This window comes from Pongo pygmaeus, chromosome 13, assembly GCF_028885625.2.
Source record: "Pongo pygmaeus isolate AG05252 chromosome 13, NHGRI_mPonPyg2-v2.0_pri, whole genome shotgun sequence".
Classification (NCBI taxonomy): Eukaryota; Metazoa; Chordata; class Mammalia; order Primates; family Hominidae; genus Pongo; species Pongo pygmaeus.
Window position 1 is genome coordinate 118,881,828 of NC_072386.2, and position 23,046 is coordinate 118,904,873.

General features: G+C 53.5%; 1 protein-coding gene across 18 annotated transcripts in view; it reads left to right on the forward strand.

The window, feature by feature from the left end:
• The first annotated feature begins 7,540 nt into the window (after window positions 1-7,540).
• The window catches only part of DNM1 (dynamin 1), a 51,677-nt gene continuing 36,171 nt past the window's right edge, over window positions 7,541-23,046 (forward strand). For 17 of the 18 annotated variants that reach the window (XR_010123429.1, XR_010123430.1, XR_010123428.1 and 14 more), the window contains exons 1-3: window positions 7,582-7,844; window positions 22,466-22,539; window positions 22,818-22,967. Coding sequence is in view for 14 of the 18 variants with exons in the window: in XM_054501052.2 (XP_054357027.1) it covers window positions 7,684-7,844; window positions 22,466-22,539; window positions 22,818-22,967 (385 nt within the window). In the remaining 4 variants the exon portion in view is untranslated. Of the gene's footprint in view, window positions 7,845-22,465; window positions 22,540-22,817; window positions 22,968-23,046 lie in introns of all 18 variants that reach the window. The other variant, XM_054501044.2, reaches the window with a different exon arrangement.

Consider the following 23,046-nt stretch of genomic DNA (forward strand, 5'->3'; position numbering starts at 1 on the left):
CATCAGAATTTTTGTTTGTTTGTTTTTGAGGCAGAGTCTCACTCTGTCGCCCAAGCTGGAGTGCAGTGGTGCAATCTTGGTTCACTGCACCCTCTGCCTCCTGGGTTTGAGTGATTCTTGTGTCTCAACCTCCCAAGTAACTGGGATTACAGGTATGCGCCACCACACCCAGCTAATTTTTTGTATTTTTAGTAGAGATGGGGTTTTACCGTGTTGGCCAGGCTGGTCTCGAACTCCTGACTTCAGATGATCCACCTGCCTTGGCCTCCCGAAGTGCTGGGATTACAGGCATGAGCCACTAAACCTGGACCTCATCAGAATTTTGATTGGTGTTGCACCAAATATGTTTAAATTAGAGAAAAACTGACATCTTTACCCCCGGTTTTTCAGTTTAAGAAGGAGGTAAATGGGCCAGGTGTTGTGACTCACACCTATAATCCCAATACTTTGAGAGGCCAAGGTGGGAGGATTCCTTGAGCCCAGAAATTCGAGACCAGGCTGGACAATATAGGGAGATCACCATCTCTACAAATAACTAAAAATTAGCTGGGCATGGTGGTGTGTGCCTGTAGTCTCAGCTACTTGGGAGGTTGAGGTGAGAGGATCACTTGAGCCAGAGAGGTCAAGTCTACAGTGAGCCGTGATCGTGCCACTGCACTTCAGCCTTGGCAACAGAGTGAGACCCTGTCTCAAAAAAAAAAAAAGAAAGAAAGAAAGAGAAAAGAAAAGAATGAGGTGAATGTCTCTATTATTTATTTATTTATTTGAGACAGAGTCTCGCTCTGTCTTCAGGCTGGAGTGCAGTGGCACGATCTCTGCTCAATGCAACCTCCAACTCCCCGGTTCAAGCAATTCTCCTGCCTCAGCCTCCTGAGTAGCTGGGACTACAGGCACCCGCCACCACGCCCGGCTAATTTTTGTATTTTTAGTAGAAACAGAGTTTCACCATGTTGGCCAGAACGGTCTCGATCTCTTGACCTTGTGATCCCCCCGCCTCAGCCTCTCAAAGTGCTGAGATTACAGCCGTGAGCCACTGCACCCGGCCGCGAATGTCTCTATTTATTCAAGCCTTGCAATAAGTTAGTTTCACAGGCCTCTTTACCTAGTACTTGCACAGTTTCTATGGTAGCTATTATTTCTATTTTCCCAGTACTCTTTCTAACTGGCTATTGACTATAGCTTCTTTATCTTGTAACCTGCCACCTCCCCACCTTGCACTATTTCTGTCCTCAGCAATGTCGTGTGCCCTTGATGCTAGAAAGTACCTGCCAACTTGTCCTCATGTCCTTGGGACCCAGCTCAGAACCCTGCACATCGCAGGTTTGTGTGGTGAAGGCTGATTAAATTAGTGAATGATGAATGAATGAATGGATTGCTTCAGGATGCAATTTCCTCCCTCTGTCCTCAGGTTAGTGTTCATCATAGCAGCCCTCCACGCCTTTGATATCTGTGTCCATCACCCTACAGAGGCAAGTTCCAGTGAGGCACCCAGCGTAGGCCATAAGGTGGGCACCCCCACCAGACGCCCCAGCTCAGAATCCCTGGGAACAGGCTGTATTCGGCAACAGCTCCAAGTCAGACAAGAGGCAGAGAAATATATAAGACCATGTGCTTATCACGTGGCCTCCCCAGTGGCTGTCGCCCACCTGTGCCTTTTCCTAAAAATAAATGGAGTGTGAAAGGCAGAGGACACAGGCAGGGAATAGCCGGATGGGCATGACCTCGTTGCTGCCCCTACCTTCTGGGGGACCCAGGGTAGGTCCTGACTTAGGGCTCTAGTTTGGCCATCTGTGCCAGACAGGACAGACTTGTGGATAACAGACTCTCTCTCCTCCCTTACCGCATCCAGCCACACCCTCTGCTACCTTCGCAACACTGAAGAAGTTTCTTTGGACAGTGCAATGGTGATGATGGTTATAATGACACTATTTGTAGCTCTCATTATTCACAGTTCCAGGCACTGTTGGATGCTTTACCTAAATTATTATTATATCACTGAACCTTCACACAATCCTATGAGTTGGGGTTATTATAATCCCCCTTTTACAGATGAAGAAACTGAAGCTTTGGGAGGTGAAATGATTTGCCCAAGGTCATCAGGTTAGAAAGTGACAGAGGTGGGATTTGAACACCAGGCAGTCTGGCTTCAGACCTAACCATGGCACGATCAGCACACATGGGCACCTGCCCTGTTCCAGGCTGATGGGGAGCCCTTCAACAGGAGATGAGGCGGTGCAGGCACAGACGCCTGGACTGCCAGAGCCCCAAAGCCCATAGGAAATATTGGTGCCCAGCCTGTAACCATGTAGAGAAGGCCCAGCCCGACCCAGCCTGACCCAGCTGTTTCCTCAGCAGCGACCCTGCCCCAGGCTGTGCCAGGTGCCCTTGTTCCATGCACCTGGTCCCCTTAGCCCCTCCCCTGTGACTCCCATTCCAGCAGGATGATCCCTGCATCTTATTAACCTCTTCATCCCCCTATGTCTTGCTCAGATCTGGCACAAAGTAGCCGCTGATCCATACCTGTGGAAAAAATGAATGAATGAATGAATGACTCCAAAGAGCCAGACCCTGAGCAGACTTAGTGACTAAACATAATGACTTGACCCCGGAGCTGTGTAATAAGACCACTGCTCAATTCAACTGGCATTTATTGAGCACCTACTGTGTGTGTATACAACACAAGCACTGTCAGAAAGGGCTCGTGTTTTGGCCAGGCACGGTGGCTCATGCCTGTAATCCAAGCACTTTGGGAGGCCGAGGTGGGCGGATCACGAGGTCAGGAGATCGAGACCATCCTGGCCAACATGGTGAAACCCCGTCTCTACAAAAATACAAAAAATTAGTCAGGTGTGGTGGTAAGTGCCTGTTGTTCCAGCTACTTGGGAGGCTGAGGCAGGGGAATTGCTTGAACCCAGGAGGCGGAGATTGCAGTGAGCTGAGATCATGCCACTGCACTCCAGCCTGGCAACAGAGCAAGACTCCATCTCAAAAAAAAAAAGAAAAGAAAGAAAGAAAAGAAAAAAAGAAAGGGCTCATGTTTTATTTTATGTGCACTAAAAATATGTATTCTCCACACAGCATCCCTGGGAGAAAACCATCGATTACCAGAGCTAGCATAGTGTAGGATGTAAATACGGAAGCTCTGAGTTACACTGACAACCGTCCACACCTTGACTCCATCATTTCTTGGCTATGTGACCTCAGACATGTTCTTTAATAACCTCTCTGTGCCTCAGTTTCCTCATCTGTCAAAGGAGGTTAATAAATCTTCTTTCTCGGCTGGGCACGGTGGCTCACGCCTGTAATCCCAGCACTTTGGGAGGCCGAGGTGGGTGGATCACTTGAGGTCAGGAGATCAAGACCAGCCTGGCCAACATGGTGAAACACCATCTGTACTAAAAATACAAAAATTAGCTGGGCATAATGGTGGGTGCCTGTAATCCCAGCTACTCAGGAGGCTGAAGCAGGAGAATTGCTTGAGCCCAGGAGGCAGAGGTTGCAGTGAGCAGAGATCACGCCACTGCACTCCAGCTTGGAGCTGGAGCAAGACTCTGTCTCAAAAAAAAAAAAAAAAAAAAATTCTGCCCAGCACAGTTGGTGGTCAAAACTTAGGGAGCTCAGCCACGTATGGTGGCTTACACCTATAGTGCCAGCACTTTGGGAGGCCAAAACAGTAGGATCACTTGAAACAAGGAGTTCAAAACCAACCTGGGCAACAAAGCAAGATCCCGTCTGTACAAAAAAAAAAATTGTTTTAATTAACTGGGCATGGTGGTGTGCACTTGTAGTTTCAGCTATTTGGGTGGCTGAGGCAGGAAGCCTACTTGAGCCCAGGAATTTGAGGCTACAGGGAGCTGCGATTGTGCTACTGCACTCCAGCCTGGGCAGCTGAGGAAGGTTTATCTTATCTCTAAAAACAAACAAAAAAACAAAAACAAAAAAGCTTTGGGCTCTCAAGAGAGAGTAAAGAAGCCATTTCTTTTTTTTTTTCTTTTCTTTTTTTTTTTTTGAGACAGATTCTTGCTCTGCCACCCAGGCTGGAGTGCATGGCGTGATCTCGGCTCGATGCAACCACCACCCCTGCCTCCCAGGTTCAAGCAATTCTCCCACCTCAGCCTGTTGAGTTCCTGGGATTACAGGTGGGGGCCACCATGCCCAGCTAATTTTTGTATATTTAGTAGAGATGGGGTTTCACCATGTTGGACAGGCTGGTCTCGAACTCCTGGCCTCAAGTGATCCACCCACCTTAGCCTCCCAAAATGCTGGGATTACAGGCATGGGCCACTGCACCCGGCCCTGAGATTCTTCTTTTCAACCAATTCCATGTGATGCCAGGCTGCTGACCTGGCATCAGTGATACAGCAGTATAGGATACTTAGTATAATCCCATTTCTGTAAAAACAAAATGGAACAAAATGAATATGTATATATATGAAAAACAAAGCCAGAGAATAATCCCTAAGCTATAGTGGTTATCTCTAGGTGGGAGGGTGACCAGAGGTTTTCAAATACTTGTGTAAAGTCTGGTTTTACAATAAGTTTCAATATTGTAATTAGGGGGAAAAAAGTAAAAATAATAAAAGCTGGCTGGGCACGGTGGCTCACAGCTATAATCCCAGCATTTTGGGAGGCTGAGGCAGACAGATCATGAGGTCAGGAGTTTGAGACCAGCCTGGCCAAGATGGTGAAACCCCATCTCTACTAAAAATACAAAAATTAGCTGGGCACAGTGGCAAGCGCCTGTAATCCCAGCTACTCAGGAGGCTGAGGCAGGAGAATTCCTTGAACCAGGGAGGGAGGAGTTGCAGTGAGCCAAGATCACACCACTGCACTCTAGCCTGAGCGACAGAGCAAGACTCTGTCTCAAAAAACAAAAGAAATAAATAAAAAAATTAGCCGGGCGTGGTGGTGCATGCCTGTAGTCCCAGCTACTTGGGAGGCTGAGGCAGGAGAATCACCTGAACCTGGGAGGCAGAGGTTGCAGTGAGCTGAGATCGTGACACTGCACTCCAGCCTGGGAGACAGAGCAAGACTATGTCTCAAATAAATAAATAAATAAATAAATAAATAAATAAATAAATAGGCTGGGCTCAGTGGCTCGTTCCTGTAATCCCAACACTTTGGGAGGCTGAGGCAGGCAGATCACAAGGTCAAGAGATTGAGACCATCCCAGCCAACATGGTGAAACCCCATCTCTACTAAAAATACAAAAATTGGCCGGGCGCGGTGGCTCACACCTGTAATCCCAGCACTTTGGGAGGCAGAGGCAGGCAGATCACAAGGTCAGGAGATGGAGACCATCCTGGCTAACACAATGAAACCGCATCTCTACTAAAATACAAAACATTAGCCGGGCGTGGTGGCACGAGCCTGTAGTCCCAGCTACTTGGAAGGCTGAGGCAGGAGAATCACTTGAACCCGGGAGGTGGAGGTTGCAGTGAGCCAAGATCGCACCACTGCACTCCAGCCTGGGTAACAGAGTGAGATTCCATCTCAAAAAACAAACAAACAAACAAAAAATACAAAAATTAGCTAGGTGTGGTGGCACGTGCCTGTAGTCCCAGCTACTCAGGAGGCTGAGACAGGAGAATCGCTTGAACCCAGGAGGCAGAGGTTGCAGTGAGCTGAGATCACGCTACTGCACTCCAGCCTGGCGACAGAGTGAGACTCCGTCTCAAAAATAAATAAAATAAATAAGTAAATAAATAATATTAAAAGCCCAGCCATGATGCCCTCTAGGCAAACATCTATAAACGCACCCCCTCCTGGTGCCAGTCATCCGGGCTTCCATCTCTGCCTTCTCTTGTCCTCAGAGCATAATAACAGGTTGGCATGGAACAGCTGCCAGGTTCCATGCAAGTTGTGTGGCACTGATGCTCCAGCTGTCTGGTGAGCTGTTACCATTGGCATCCTCACAGCTGCAGCTTAATAAGGGCCCCCTGAGCACCAGGCCTGGGCTGTGCCCTACACAGGCATTTGATCTATTATTATCCCCATTATCCAGATTAGTTAACTGAGGTTCAGAGATGTGGAGGGACCTGGGTCACGCAGCTTGTTTAAGGCCCAGATTAGGCTCCTAATCCACTCCCTGGTGCTACCAGGGAGAGGGCCTGCTTGTTCCCCATGCCTGCCTCGAAGATTCCTCCCCACAAGGGTCAATCTCTGATCACCATCTTCACAATAGCAACACCACCCTACCCCTCCCCTGCTTTCTTGCTCTGCAGGGCATGCCATCTAACAGGGCCATCGTTATTGCCCTATTTGCATATTGTCTGTCTTTTTCCACTGAATTGTCAGCCACATGTGGGTAAGGACTTTGTCCGTTTGGCTCACTGCTTTATCTCTGGAGTCTAGCATAGTACCTGGCTCAACAAATATGCATTAAATGGATGAGTAAGTGAACAGTCTCCAATTCACAGACCACTTTGTCAGCAGTGCCCCCACACTGTTCACAACACAGGGAAATGACTCACTGACTCCCCATGAGCACAGTGTAGGCTAGCCTTCCCTTCCTAGCCTCCACCGTGAATACTAATTAGGTTTCTTACATGCAGAGGTGGACGGCTGGGCTCAGGGCCCCATGGTCTGTCTGTGTGAAAGGGTATGCAGGGTAGGACTGCAGGAGCCCTGGATTTGAATCCCACTGTTTTACGCTGTTTTACCACCACCACCATCCTGATGGGTTGGAGCAAAGACTTCCACTCTCTAGGACAAGAGCTTCCAACTCTCCCAAGAAGGGCGCTCCAGGTGTCAGGGCCTCTGCACTTGCTGGTCATTCAGCCCGGCATGCTCTTCCCCTGATCTGCTTGCTGCTGGCTCCTTCTCATCATTTTGGTCTCTTCTCAAATGTCACTTCTGCAGAGAACCCCCCCGACTCCTGCCAAGCCAATGTGAACTTTCCACACCCACAAAGATACCTTTTTTCACACTGTTTATTTCCTCCATCCCTCTTACTATGAATTATTTTCATTTTTACTATTTCATGTATCTGCTTATTCATTTACTGTCTGTCTCACCAGCTTGATGCAAGATCTATGAGGGCAGAGGCCTTGGCTGTCTTATTCGTTACTGAATCTTCAGTGCCTAGGACAGGGCCTGGCTTCTAGCAGGTACCTAGTAAATATTTGTTGAATTCATGTTCCAACTTTCTCCTTCTAGAAACAAGGAAACTGAAGACCAAAGGCAGAAAAGGACATGTTGAAGATCAGAGTCAGGATCTAGGGGTAGAAGGCAGCGAGGTGAAGGGGAACTCCGGGTCAGGAGGCTGTGACCTCAGAGGAAACCCATCTGCTCTCCAGGCCTGTTTCCTCATCGGTAAGATGGAGTGATACAGCCAGACCACTATCCAAGAGGCCTGGTACTAGGGGTGAGACCCCACCCATTGACAAATATATTCTGCGCAGCATCCGCGCACCCCAGACACTGCTAAAGCACCCCGAAAGCCGCAGAAGGTGAAAACTACGACACCCATGGTGCCCCGGGCGGCGCCTGCGCACGGCGGCCGGCCCGCAGCGCCGTGGGCTCCCCCTAGCGGCGTCCGGGAGCGGTGCTCGCTCCGATCCCCGAGGGGCGGGGGCCCCGCGGCGCAGGCAGTCTGGACGCGCGGCTGCAGCGGCGGAGCCGGAGTCGGAGCCGGGAGCGCTAGCGGCAGCCTGATCGCAGCCTGCGGGGCCCGCCGCAGCCATGGGCAACCGCGGCATGGAAGATCTCATCCCGCTGGTCAACCGGCTGCAAGACGCCTTCTCTGCCATAGGCCAGAACGCGGACCTCGACCTGCCGCAGATCGCTGTGGTGGGCGGCCAGAGCGCCGGCAAGAGCTCGGTGCTCGAGAATTTCGTAGGCAGGTAGGCGCGGCGCGCCCCCAGGCGCCGACCCCCGACCCCCGGGATCCCTGGAGTCCCCGCCCGGGGCACCGACGGCGCGGCGACCTCGCAGCCCCCGACGCTGCACCCGCGGCCGGCGCGCCCCCCACCCCCAGCCGGAGCGAGGAGGCCCTCCCCCCACCGCGAGAGCCCCTCGGGGCAGCAGCGCCCCCCGCTAGTCTGCAAACGTCGTCAAGCCTCCGGCTACCGAATCACGCCCCCTCCTCCGTCCCATCCTTTAGGGCAGAGAACGCTCTGCCAGAAGCCCCGGGCAAAGGGCTGCCCCCCGCCCCCAACATGGGCATGGAGAGAGCCCGCATTACTCAGCGCCTCCGTTGGGCTCCGGGAGTCCCTTGGAGCGGGCAGCACCCGGGGGCAGCGTCCCCCACACCGGGCTCAATGGGGGACATCCCCCTACCCCCATGGGAATTCCTGGGCCGTGGCAGGGGTCAGCCCCCTCATCCCAGTCCCTAGAAGAGGACGTAGTCCCGTGGGCATCGAGGACCCGGCACGGCCTCCCGCCAGCACACGCACACCTCTGCGGCTCCCGCCGCCATCCGTGCGCAGCGCGGCGGAGGGGGGAGGCGCGGGCTGCAGGATGAGGAAGGGAAGAGGGGAGGAGAAACCACTTCTTATCCTTTTCTGAGCAGCCGGCCCCTTGCTTCGCCATGGCCCCTGGGTGGGGGACGCCTGTCAGTGTCGCCCTCCCCTTGGCCTGGCCAGAGAAATCGTGATGGAGGGAGAGGCGGCAGAGGGCAGAGATGACTAAGACAGGGATGGCGGGAGGGGGGAGCCATTTGCAGAACCTAATCCCCCTCCCGCCTCTGATCCCACAAGGCGCTGAGAGGCCTAGGTGGTGGAGAGAGGAACAACCGCAAAGACAAAGGGTCCTGGGTTTAGCGGGGCAGGCAGGGTCGTGACCCACAGGCTCCCCCTAAACCCCCAAAGGGAGGCAGAAATAGTTTTTCTGGTGCTGAGGAGAGAGAAGAAAGATAGGAGCTCTCCAGGTACTGGAGGTGGGATGGGGGGCTGGGCAGACTGGGGGATGAAGTGAGAGAGTTTACACTGACCCCTTCTTTCATCTTCCCCCCATCTTCTTCAGAAACTCTTGCTTTCTTCCAATGACCTTCAGGGCCAAAAAAGTGACTGGCACATGGGAGAGGGAGGCAGGGGCCCTTGTCCGCAGAGGGACAGTAGTTCTGTCCAAGCCAGGTTCTGCTGCAAAACCTCAGGCAAGTCACTTGCCCTCTCTGAGCCTCAGTGTCCCCATCTCTAACATGGACAGTGGGACTGGGTGGTTGTTCCTGCCCCTCAAATGTCCTGGGAAACCCATGCCAGCCCTAGAGGTGAGAGGGAGGGGCCTGACCGGAGCCATGTGTGTGTGGGATGTTGGAAGGCCACCGTGGGGGCGGCTGTGCCCATCTGGTCAGCAGAGGGGGACGCATCTGTCTCTCCAATGGCTCCTGCAGAGCCCCCCTTCTGATCACATGACCCCCAGAGCTGCAGAGACACAGGCAAGAGATACACCACGGGCCCCTTCCCCAAGGGCCAGCAGTCAGGGATACCCAGCAGTTTAGAGTGGAGAAACCATATTCCTACCTCTCATCCTTTGAATGTTGGCTGAACTCCTGCCCCATGCCAGGCTGCGTGCTCCAGGCTTGGGGTAGGGAGGGGACCAACTGGTGATTTCAGCCCCCATCTACTGAACCCATCCCATGCACCCCCCTATGCTGAGTCCTTCATAGGCTCACAGGAGCTCCCAAGAGGCAGGTACCATGATGCCCATCCTACAGATGAGGAAACTGAGACCCTGGAGGTTAGATGCCTTGCCCAAGGTCACACATTCAGGAAGGGCAGCAGCTGTTAGACTCCAAAGCCCAATTCCTAATCTCGACGCTGCACATCCTCTGCGAGCCAGGTCCTGCACCAGGCACAGGGACGTGCGGGTGGGTGGGCCTCCATTTCCCCATCTGCGGAATGGAAATGCTGACAGCCGCTGCCCTGCCTTCCTGAGAAGGTGACTGTGGGCTCCACTGAGTTCATGGGTGGAAAGGCGCTTTTGTAAACATGCGGGAGGGGGCGCTGATAGCCAATTAGGCTTGGGGACCTGCATGCCCAACCTCTGCCCTCCTGGAGCCCATGACGCAGGGGCCATCCCTGACCACAGCAGATTTCATCGAGTACTTGCTTGTTGAGTGGTGGAGCAAGGTGTGGACTGTGCCCCAGGAGGCCTGGGCCCTCTGGCTGCCCTCTCCACCCCAATGCCCTTGGCCGTGGTCCCCACAGGAGGATGTGCAGGGTGTCCAGATGCAGGCCCAGGGCAGGTAGGGGGCTTAGGTTGATGTGAAGGAGTAGACAGGAAAGCATTCGTGATCCCCTGAAAGCTAGTGAGAAGGCCAGGGAAACTGAGGCTCAGTGGGTTCCACCGTCTCAGCCTGCCAGCTCCCTCAAGGGCTCCTGACCTCTCCAACAGGGCTCAGTCCCCAGACTGGTGAGCACAGTAACAGCCATTCTGTCTCCTGGGGCTTCCCAGGAGCCAATCCCCCATGGAAAATGCTTCAGAGGAAAATGCATCAGGGCTGCCCCAGGCCCACCTGGGCTTCTGGGTGCTCAGGAGGATCCTGCTGTCAACTCTGCAATGGAGGTAGCCTTGCAGCTGCCTGGGATGCTGCTAGAACTTGTCTGGGTGTATACTATTTCTTCACCCCCTTCCCTTTTACAGAAGGGAAAACTGAGGCCAATTCATTCAGTCATTTAGCAAACATTTGTGGAGGGTGCATGATGTCTCAGCACTGGGGATTCTATGGTGGAAAAGACCAAGGCTCTGCATTGCAGAGGGAGAAACTCAGAAGACAACTGGAAAATGTGGTGAATGTCAGGGAGGGGAGTGGGGCTGCTCTCCCCAGGGAGGTCAGAGGTCTCCAGGAGGAGGTGGCATCTGAGATGAGAACCAAGGGATGAGAAGCTGTGTAACTTGCCAGGGGTGGGAGAGTTCCAGGCCAAGGGAAAGGTGCAAAGGCCCCAGGGTAGCAAAGAATTTGGTGCCTTCGAAGAACAGAAAGGAGTCCCTGTAGCTGGTGTTCGGCTAGCAAGGTGGAGACAGGACCTGAGAGATAGGCAGGGGCTAGATCTACAAAGCCCTTAGACCATGAGGAGTGAGGAGTTTGGGTTTATTTTCTCTCTTGCGGGAAGCTTTTTAGTAGTGGAGTGATGAGCTAATTCTAGCAAGGGTGTGACTTGGGGAGGGAGTGAGGGAAAAGGCAGGAGACTAGTGGGGAGGCTGCTGCAGTGGGCAGGGGGTAGTGGGGGGCCTGGACGAGGGCTTCAGCTGTAACGAGAAGGAGAATGGTGGGTGGGTTTCAGGATATATTTTAAAGGAAGTCCTGCTGGAGGATGAATGTGGAGGGTGAGGAAAGAGGAATCAGTGATGACTTCTGGGACTTTGACCTGAGCTCTTAGGTGGGTGTTGGTGCCATTAACAGAGTCGGGAAGAGTAAGGAGGAGCAGACTGGGGGTCGGGGGAAGACCAGGGTTTGGTTCTGAACATATTGAGCCTGAGATGCCTGTTAGACTTCTAAGTGGAAGATGTCAGCTGGCAGTTTGGTGATGCAAGTCGAGAGCTCAGGGGGAAGGCGGGCTGGAAATAAAAATTTGGAAGTCATTGGTGTAGAGATGGGATTTAAACCCGAGAGTAGATGAGCTCATCCTGGGGGTAAGTGTAGACGGGGGAGTGTTTGTGGACCCAGCACACGCCAGCCTTTCATGAACAGATGCCTGGTGCCCTAGGCCAAAGGGGCCTCCTCACTGTCCCTCCAGCTCCTCTTTATCACCCCAGCCCCACTACACCCCCACCCCAGTGCTCCTGTAGGGCCAAGAGTGGGTTGTCCTAGGGCAGGCCAAGTCTGGTGGGAATGTGGCAGAGGGGCCGAGAGCATGGTGTGGATCAGACCTGCCGAGTATGAAGCTCAACTCTGCCACTTACAAGCAGAGAAACCCTGGGCATGTTCCCCAAACCCTGCCCAGCTGCTATTTCCTCATCTGTAAGATGGGGATGATAATAGCACATCCCTTGTGAGATTATGGTGAGTGTTGAGACAGTCCCCAGGAAGCACTCGGGGCAGGGCCTGGCATGGAGGACGCGCTGCTTCTATCCCTGCCTGGGCGTAGACAGGCAAGCCCTCTGAGATGGCATGGGCTGGGAGGTGCACCAGGACGGGGGCATGGGTTGGGGATCTTCTCCATCCAGGGTAGGGTAGGGGTCCTGATGAGTGACCCTCTGCCCAGAGACCAAGGAGCAGCCTGGGAGGAAGGGTTTTAGGTTTCCCCATGACTCTGCCTACCCCACCCCCCCACCCCCAGGCTTTCTGTCTCCCCCAATGCCCTTGTCCCTTCCTCCACATTCTTTTTTTTCTTTCTTTCTTTTTTTTTTTTTTGAGACGGAGTCTCGCTCTGTCACCCAGACTTGGAATGCAATGGCGTGATCTCAGCTCACTGCAACCTCCACCTCCCAAGTTCAAGTGATTCTCCTGCCCTAGCCTCCCGAGTAGCTGGGATTACAGGCATGCACCACCACGCCCGGCTAATTTTTGTATTTTTAATAGAGATGGAGTTTCATCATGTTGTCCAGGCTGGTCTCAACTCCTGACCTCCAGTGATCCACCCGCCTCAGCCTCCCAAAGTGCTGGGATTATAGGTGTGAGCCATAGCACTCAGCTCTCTCCTCTGCATTCTATCCCAGCGTGGACGTGGTGCTGGTCTCTGGACTCTGAGAGCCCCTCTCTTTGTCAAACCTAGCCTTTCCCAGGGGAGACAGCCCACTCCCCACTATTAAGCTCTGTCTCTTCCTCTGAACACACCAGGATGCATCATAGTGGTCCCATTTCTCAGATTTGGAGATGGAGGCCAAAGACTATTAGGGGATAAATGAGACATCCTAGGCAGAGTGTCGATGACCTGGAGGGGGCAGAGGGAACTAATATTTCCTTGGCACTTGCTGTGTGCCAGGCCCTGAAGATACAGCTGTGAGTCAGCCAGACCCATCCTGCTTGGGGAGGCTTGCGGCTGATTGGGGCAGACAGACATGAAATCCACAAAGAGCATGTTTGTTGTGTATTTTGAAGGAGGCTGCTCCTGTGTTGCAAGGAGCCTGACATTGAGGGGAGAGGGGCTTTCTGGGCCATCAGAAGGCCTCCTGAGGAGGTAGCATTTAAGATTGGACCTGAGCAAGACTAGGACGTGGTCAAGCCAAGGTGTGGACTTCTGCAGGTGCAGGGACTGTCCTGAGCAAAGGGTTAGGGGGAAAACAGCCCAATGGGTTTGAGAACCCGGATGAAGGATGAAGGGCAGTGTGGCTGAGTGAGGAGCAGAGGCTAGAGGTGAGACTAGGAGGGTTGGGAAGGCGGGGCTTGAGGGGCCTGTTAGGGGCCCTTTGACAGTCTCCCACCCACCTGGAGAGCTGCCACACTCTGCTCCAGCCTCTGCATGCTCAGAGCACACACCTGCCACATGCTAAGCACACACTGCCTGTGGGCCAGATGTGGAGCACACCCCTGGGGCTGGAAACATGGAAATGCACCCATCCACAGCCAGAGGACATCCTCTCCAAACCCACGCCCCACCATGGCCCAGAGGAGCTAGGAGTGAAAGGTGACCCTGGCAGACAGTATCTGATCTCGGCGCCAGGAGAATCGAGTTTCCCAGGCCCTGGCTGGGTCAGAGGGTCGGACCCAGGGAAGGGGGTGCAGGTGGGACAGTGGAGAGGGTAGGCAGGGCAGGAGTGGAGGAAGCGGGTCATGGACACAGTGCTGTCAGGCGTGGAGAAACGGACGCCCACATGCCATATGTCTATGTATTCCAGTTATAAATCAAGCTGAGGAATTGCTAAATTCAATACATTCTGCCCTCCCACCATAACAAACGCACCTTCATCACAACCTGACCAGCTGGGTTTGAATTCAGAATTTCGGACTCCTTGGAGTTCCGTGGTGGATGTGGAGGCGTGGGGACAGGTGTCCCCTCTCCCCAGGCTGCCCGTCATTGCCCTCTTTATCCCTCCGGGGTTCACTTGTGAACACCCCAGCCCTCATATCCCTGCTCCAGAAAGGACCCACCTTGGGCCTGGGCTGGTCCCCACTTGGGCCTGGGTGGTGGGCTTGGAACTGCTTGAGGGGAATTCTGGGGTAGCTGAGCGTGGCCTACGAGGGGAACACAGGCTTCAGCTGGGCGCCTCCCCTGGCCCCTGGGGAACTCTGCCCCATGGGGAGGGTGAGGCCAGAGGAGGTCCAGAGAGGGACCCCTAAGTGTAAGTCTTGGACTAAGGGCTCCATTCCCCAGGCCTAAGGGCAGTACTGATGTCTTCTATCATTCCAAGCTTTTGTTTTGTTTTGTTTTGTTTTGTCTGTTTTGTTTTGTTTGAGACAGGATCTCACTCTGTCACCCAGGCTGGAGTGCAGTGGGGCGATCTTGGCTCACTGCAGCCTTGACCTCCCGGGCTCAAGCCATCCTCCCACCTCAGCCTTCTGAGAAGCTGGGATGACAGGCATGCATCACCACACCCAGCTAAGCTTTTTATTTTATTTTTTGTAGAGATGGGGTCTCACTATGTTGCCCAGGGTGGCCTCAAACTCCTGGACTCAAGTGATCCTCCCACTTTGGCCTTCCAACCAGGTTTTTATTTTATTTGTATTTATTTGGCATTATTATTATTATTATTATTATTATTATTATTATTATTAGAAACGGGGTCTTGCTCGGTCACGCAGGTTGGAGTGCAGTGGTACAATCTCAGCTCACTGCAACCTCCACCTCCCAGGTTCAAGCGATTCTCCTACCTCAGCCTCCCAAGTAGCTGAGACTAACAGGCAGCCGCCGTCATGCCTGGCTAATTTTTGTATTTTTAGTAGAGATGGGGTTTCACCATATTGGCCAGGCTGGTCTCGAATTCCTGACCTCAGGTGATCTGCCCGCCTTGGCCTTGCAAAGTGCTGGGATTACAGGTGTGAGCCACCAGGTTTTTAGATGGCAAAAATGACACAGAGAGCGTAGGGAACCTGCCTAATGTCACACAGCAATTGAATCAGAGGCAGGCCAGGAACAGGCATGGGTCTCCTGCCTCCAGTCCACACTTTTCCATGTTGCTGTCTACCCTATTCCCCACCCCAGTCCCACCCATGTGTGCACACACCTACACACCTCAGTGTCTCCTCCTCTCTTCTTCCTGGGCGACTCGCTGGCACTCTTACCCATTCCCTGGAATGAAATCTGGCTAAGAAACAAGAATCGTTTGGAGAAGTCAGGCCTGGCAACTTAGAAATACTATAACCAACAGAAAAAAAAAAAAGTAATATTGAGCTTGGAAGGTGTTCAAAATATTCTCCTGAATGGCATCTTCCCAGTGCCCTGGCCAGAGGCCCTAAGATCAACTGCCTGCCGGCTCCCCCATCCTCCCCATCTGACTTGGTCCCCATGCCCTGTAGATTCTGCCCAGTTCACTCCTGTCTACCTCAAACTCCAGCCCCTTTGTCTTAGCAGCAGAGTAGCTTCCTCCCTTGTCCCCCTAACCCATTCCCCACCCAACAGCATGGAACTCTCTCCAGCCTCCCCATCTATCTTCCTAGCTTGAAGCCCTCTTTGGATTCCCTGCCCTCAAAACAGAATCCCACACCTGAGTTGGGCCCCTGAGGGCTGATTACCCAGTCCTGCTTCCTTTCAGCCACTCCCTCCTGGTCTACCTGAATATATTACAGTTCGTGGGAAAAATAGGGCCGTCCCCTCTCTCTCACTCTCCTGGGGTGCTATTGCATATGCTGTTCTCTCGCCTGGAAGCCTCTTTTTTTTTTTTTTTCTGTACAGACAGGGTCTTGTTATGTTACCCAGGCTGGTCTCAAACTTCTGGCCTCAAGCCAGGTCTCAAACTCCTGGCCTCAAGCTGGGGCTTGAACTCCTGGCCTCAAGCGATCCTCCCACCTCAGCCTCCCAAAGTATTGGGATTACAGGTTCCAACCACTGTACCGGGCCCCTGGAAAGCTCTTCACCCTGCCCTTGTCTTCCTCTTTCACTGGGTCTTTCCTCCAAGTGTCACATCAGCCAACACCTCCTCTGGGATGCCTTCTCTGATCACCCTCTCCTGCCATGACCTTGCCCTCCCTGTGTGGGGTAGGGCTTTGTTTTCTCCCAGATGGGAAGCTGTAGAGGAAGAAAGAAGCCCGTTGCCTTAGGCTCAGAGCTCCTGGCAGAGGGCGGCTCCAACCATGGTTAATATTAACAACGTATCTAGTCATGACTGTGTTATTCTTTAATCACTCTGTCTCATGTGCCTCTCTTCTTAGGTCAGGGAAAGGAGGCCACTAGCCAGGGTAGGGAGAAAAATCTCAGCAGGTGAATGCACCCTCACCCCCATCCTGGGTCCCCATTTCGAAGGAATGCAATGCTGTAGCACATAAAGCACCCAGCACATGGCACGTGCTCAGGAACTGGGACCTGCCAGTGGGCACACCCGTTAGGTCCTTCCACAGCCAGGATCTCAGGGCATTCCCTCAGCAGCCCTAGGAGGCAGCTGCTGGCCTGTGTCCTATTTCACTGATGGGCAAACTGAGGTTCAGAACAGGGAAATAATTTAGTGGCCGAGTTGGGGTTCCTTCTCATCAAGATGCTGGTGATAAGAAATAAGGATCCATAGCCGGGCATGGTGGTGCACACATGTAGTCCCAGCTACTTGGGAGATTGAGGTGGGAGGACCGCTTGAGCTCAGGAATTTGAGGCTGCAGTGAGCTATGATCGTACCACTGCACTCCAGCCTGGGCAACAGAGCAAGACCCGGCCGGAAGGAAGGAAGGAAGGAAGGAATCAAGGAAGGAAGAAAGGAAAGAGAAAGAGGATCCAGATGTAGCTGCATAGTGAATAACTTTGGAAATGTCTATGATACGTTAGGTGAATAGAGAAGCTATCAAAGGGCTGATAACCCAGTGTGCCTGTGAGCGCCTGAGAGGCATGTGATTTCACCTTTCTGAGTCTCAGTTTCTTCCCTGTAACATGGAGAAACTGATCACTCTGATTTCACACAGCCAAGCAAGAATCGATCCAAAGGCTGTAGATTTTCTTAAACAGCTTTACTGAGGTATAATTTACATGCCATACAATTCACCCATTTTAAAGGCACAATTCAATGATCTTTAGTATATTTACAGAGTTGTGCAACCATCATCACTATCTAATTTTAGGATATTTCCGTCACCCTAAAAAGAAATCTTGTGCTGATGTAGATTTTCAAGTCCCTGGCAGAGTCCCTGGCTGACAGTCAGCAATTCGTCAGTGTTTAGCCATGATGATGATGATTAATGATAAAATGTTTACAGTGGCTCTCATCAGGTGTTGGGATGATGATTGGTTTTTATTTTTTAAATATTTCACGTATTTTCTGGATCTTTTTGTTTGTTTGTTTGTTTTTTTGAGACAGAGTCTCACTCTGTCATCCAGGCTGGAGTACAGTGTCAGGATCTCGGCTCACTGCAACCTCTGCCTGCCGGGTTCAAGCGATTCTCCTGCCTCAGTCTCCCAAGTAGCTGGGACTACAGGCGCACGCCACCACACCCTGCTAATTTTTGTATCTTTAGTAGAGACGGGGTTTCACCACGTTGGCCAGGCTGGTCTCAAACTCCTGACCTCAGGCGATCCACCCACCTCGGCCTCCCAAAGTGTTGGGATTACAGGAGTGAGCCACCGCGCCTCGTCATTTTCTGAATCTTTTAAAATGGAGAACATATGATTTTAAAAATTAGAGGCGAAAGAGATCTATTTCCATTTTGAAAATATAAAGTCATCAACACTTAAAGTCATCAACACTTGGATTGATGGAAGGGAAGGAGGGAGGGAGGGTGGGAAAGAAAGTAGGAAGGATGAGAGGATAAGAAATAAGGGAAGGTAATAGGCTCTGCTTAATAGGGAGAAAGATTGCTGTGGAGAGAGCACCTACCCGGAGTCAGGAGCCCTACCTTGTCACCAACTTGCACCATGATCTTGGGCAAGACTTTTCCCTTTTGTGCCTCAGTTTCTACCCCTACACAATGAAGCCGATGGTAGAGCTCATCTTCCATTCACTCTTTTGGTCAGTGCGGGTGTCCTGAGAGTCTGCTACATGCCAGACCCAGGGCTGGGTGCTGGGATATTGTGACGAACAGGTCTAGCCTAGTCGCTGCTCCCGGGGCCATCAGAACATCAAGGAAAGCCAAGGCCAGAACTGCCCTGTAGTGTTCAAACCTCAGCTTGAAATTCATGAGCTGTGACGGGGATGCCTAGGGTCCCCTGGGGCAGCAGGAACAGAGAGGGACTTGTTGTCTGGGGGCAGCCTCACCTCCTCCCAACTGTATTTCTTGGCCCACCCACTCCCTTGCAGGCACCCCAGCTCCCTGCTTCAGAGCACACCCCTGCCCACCCCCTTTGCCTTCCACCTCCAGGGTCAAGATCTGGCTGGAAATACCCTGCCCTCACCCCCACGCTCACTGCCATCCTCCAGGAAACCCACCGTCCAACTCTCTCCCCGCTGCCTCTTCTGGTGACGAGGCTGTGGGAGTCCAGCCTGTGCTCTCAGCATGCCCAGCAAGCTATCGTTATTTATAATCATAGTAGCCAAGATTGGTTCAGCCATCAGCTTGTATAAGCCTCACAGCAACCCATTTTACTGATGTGGAAACTGAGGCTCACAGAGGTATGGTCATTTGTGCACAGCCACACAGCTCCTACATGACAGCTCAGACATTCAATGCGGGGTCCATCTGACATCAGAGCCCAAAAAAGAGGAGGCATAGAGGAATGACCGGCACTGGGTGCACGCCCAGTTAAGCGCGTTACTTCCTGGCGTCATTTGCATTCAGCAGGGCCTGGGAACCAGGATCCCAGAGCTCTGGCCCCAAGTCTCAGATCCTAGAGTAGGGGTAGGGGTAGGGGTCACGTCAGCCCTTGGGTTCAGTTTCTCCAGGCCCCTCTCACGGTGACAACTCCAGTTCAGAGAGGGAGTGTGGCATTTGGGGTTCCTGAGAGGTGTTTGTTTTGTCCCCTCATGTTTCACGTTTGAAGGTGCCTCTGCAGATGGCCAGGCACAGCCTCCCTGGGAACCCACCATCTGCTCCAAATGAGTGGGGAGAACTGGCATGCCAGCAGCCGCCCCTCCCACGCCGGGCACAGCACGCAGCCTCCAAGGCTGGTGGGCCTGACACTTTTCTCTGGGCACCTGTTCTGTCCTCCCTCAGCCTAACCAGGAGCTGGAGGCTGGATCTAGTCTGGATCCCCACTGGGGGGAAGGAGGGCCACCCAAGGGACCCTTAAACAGAGGGCTAAATTGGGACAGTGTGTCCAGGTGAAAGGGAAGAGTTAGGGAGCTGCTGAGTCATGCACATTCCTTCCCGTGTTGCCTGCACGCCTACTACGTGCGGGGCCTGTGCCTGGCAGGAACCCGGAAGTGAGTGAGGAGCTCATTGTCCGGACCTGGGGACCTGCTGGTCCTCCCCACTGTCAATCCAGACGTGAGACTGGGAAGCAGACCTCTCGGGTCCTGGCACCAGGCACCAGGCCAAGGAAAGACCAATGTAGGATTCGATGCAGGAGCCAGCCTGGCCCTGGCTCCTCAGCACGGGGCAGATGGTCCTTAAACTTAACACGGAGTGTGGAAACAACCTGAGGATCTATTTAAAACCCAGATTCTGCCTCCCTGTGAAGCCCTCTTGAGATTCTAGCCCAGCATGCCTGAGGAGCATGCTTCTGGACAAACTACCCAAGGCATTCTGATGCAGGCTGCGTGAGGGCCTCACTTTGAGAACCTGGGCCATGACAGAGATGGGCCACCTCCCCATCTAGGCACCAGGAGATCTTGGCCCTGGGAGGGGTTGACCCCCAGACATGGCCCTGCCTCTAGTCTCTGCTTCCCAGAAGCTACTTGTCCTTTAAGTAGCCCTGGGGAGGCAGCGAGCAGCTGGCCCAGACCCTGACCACCCAGCATTCTCGCCAGCTGGGCCCTGGGCTCCCCGCACCCGCTATGTGGCACCTTGGAGACCTCCACCCCTCAGGCTCACCAGGGCCGGGTGGGCCCATCTGCTCAAGGAGAGGCCTCTCGGGGAAGAACTCCAGGGAAAGTCCATGTCTCTGCGTGGGGGACTCTCTGTGGGGAGTCCCATCCTTTCCAGCCCCTCCTGCAGTTTCCATGGCAACTACTGTTGCCATGGTGTTGCTGGTGAGGAGCTGGTGGAGAAGAGGGTGGACCCCCGGCCCCCACACCCACCCCGGCTTCTATGAGAACAGCTGTTCTATCTCCACAGCCCTGGGGGACTCCCAAAACTGGAAGTCACGCCCCCAAAGGAGTCTTTGAGTAAAGGATGGGAGAGATTGAGACCGGAAGTCCTCCCACCCCCCGGCAAACCCCCTCCCTCTGTGCCGCCTGGCACACCTCTGTTCTAGCACATACCACACTACATTGCATTATCTGTTTACTTGTCTGTCTCTCCCACCGCACTGTGAGTTCCTCAGGGTGGGAACTGTCTGACTCATCATCTCCCATCCCCAGAGCCCGGCACAGGGCCCGGCGCAGACTGAATTGAATTGAATTACATAAAAAGCCAAGTCTGGCTTCTTGGGTTTGAGGCAGCACCATTGAATGAGGAAGTTTCCAGGCTGAGGGTCCAACAGACACTCGGCTTTGAATCCCCGCTCGGCTGTGTGACCTTGGGTGAGTCACTTCAGCTCTCTGAGCCTCATCTGCTTCCTCTGTAAAATGATAATCTCTATATCAGAGCACAGATTCCAGGACTTGGGGATTCAATCAGAATTTATTGAGTGCCCCTTGTGTGCTAAGCCCTGTCCTGGGCACTGGGATACAGTGGCAGACGGAAAGAGGCTGCCCTGCTCACTGTCTGGCAAGAATGAAAAGCATTTGCCTGGTGCGTAGAAATGATGAATATACACAGGGCTTACCATCCTTCTCCTTCTCCAGTATAATGCCTGACTCCTCTCCAGCAGCCTCCGCTTCCCCAGACATGAGGCAGTGGAGAGGCTTCAAGAGGGGGCTTCGAACCTAGGAGCTCTGGGTCTAGTCTGTTGTACCTAAGACCCTTAGCTCCTGACCCTGGGGTGCAAGAAGACTTGTGAGTCTGGGTCAGGCTCTGGGCTGGGGGCAAGAGACTTGGGTTCCACCTCTGGCTCTGTAGAGCCCGAGTGTATCTTTTTCCCTCCCTGGGCCTCTCCATGAATAAGGCGCTGGCTGTGTCTCAATGGTCCCTCGGGCTTCGACCTGCTCCCCCCTTTCCTGGGCCCTGGAGATCCCATGACTGGCAATTCTGACATCCTGATTCCTGGAGAGGCCTTCACCCTTGTGCTTGCGCCAGCCTGGAGGGCGGTGCAGAGGGAGGTGGATGAAAAGAGCTGACTGGACAGAGAACCGGCACCCGCAAGAGTCAGCCAAAAGGACAGATGAGGTTGACATTGGCACGAGCAGATGTCTGAGCTATAGACTGTCAGGTCTGGACACAGGGGATGACTTTGGGACCCCTCATTCCAGTCCTTCAAAGGCGGCTCGGTTCACAGGGGGCTGAAGGGCAGGGGAGTCTCACTGCAGAGTCAAATATATCCGAGACCAGGGTCTGCTCTGCCAGATACTGGCTGTGCAACCTGAATGTCTCTAAGCTGCAGCTCCCTCATCTGCAAAATGGGGGTAATAACAGCACCTGCCTCATGGGGCTACAGTATGGAGCCCCACTAAGCGCCTGGCATGCAGCAGGCACTGAGAAGCATGAGTTTTTTTGTTTTTTGGTTTTTTTTTTTTGAGATGGAGTTTTGCTCTTGTTGCCTAGGCTGGAGTGCAATGGCGCGATCTTGGCTCACCATAACCTCCGCCTCCCGGGTTCAAACAATTCTCCCGCCTCGGCCTCCCAAGTAGCTGGGCTTACAGGTGCCTGACACCCCGCTGGCTAATTTTTTTGTATTTTTAGTAGAGACAGGGTTTCACCATTTTGGCCAGGCTGGTCTCGAACTCCTGACCTCAGGTGATCCGCCCGCCTCAGCCTCCCAAAGTGCTGGGATTACAGGTGTGAGCCACTGCACCCGGCCCATGAGTCCTTTTCCTTGCCACCTCCTTCCCCACTCTTCTTCAACCCTAGCCATATGGAGCCTGGAGAAGGGGAAGTGAGATGCTGCCCTGCCCCACAGCGGAAGGGAGGGGAGAAGTTACAGCTCTGTTTCCTGGGATCCACTCTGTGGACATTGGACACATAGGCATGTGGGAGACCCCACGCCTCAGTTTCTCTGGGGCCGAATGGCCGTGGCTGGGTTGGGGCAAGGACTTCCTATTGGTTCAAAACCAACACAGGACGTATCTAGGAGTTGATCCAGTCTCTTGGCAGCTCAGACGCATAAATTCTGTGACCCAGGCGACTTGAGGAAAAGTATTTTCCACCTTTCTGGGCGGCCATATGCCCTTAGTTACCTGAAGCCCTTGGGCTAAGGAGCGGTGGAGCCAGCACTTTGGAGGGAGCTTTGGCTCTCCCAGGGGCAGGACAGGTACCCCTGGGACAGAGGGTGCCCCCTCATATCTTGACCCTCCTTTGACCTCCAACTCATTGTAGGGACTTCCTGCCTCGAGGATCTGGCATTGTCACCCGACGTCCCCTGGTCTTGCAGCTGGTCAACGCAACCACAGGTACGTGCCCTCCTTCAACAGCAGCCAGGCCTGCCCACTCCAGCCTCTCCCCCGTCCCCAAGCTGAGGGCCGGCCTGGCCACAGAACTTGCTTGCTGTGTGACTGTGGGCCTAGTTCCCCTTAGGGATAGCGGGGATCAAAATACATAATGGAGAAGTGGGTGGTGGTTCTGCTTGGGTGTGTCTAGGGGGTTCTATTACCGGTGGGAGATGAAAACCCCCAAGTGGGGTTCCAGACCTTGATGCCTACTGCCCTTCCCCTGCCCGCTTCTGGGGCAGAATATGCCGAGTTCCTGCACTGCAAGGGAAAGAAATTCACCGACTTCGAGGAGGTGCGCCTTGAAATCGAGGCCGAGACCGACCGGGTCACCGGCACCAACAAGGGCATCTCGCCGGTGCCCATCAACCTCCGCGTCTACTCGCCGCACGGTGAGGACCCTGGCCCCGCCCCAACCTCTAAGCCTCATTTTCTTGGCCACGCACCTCTGCAGGCCTCGCTCCTCCTGCA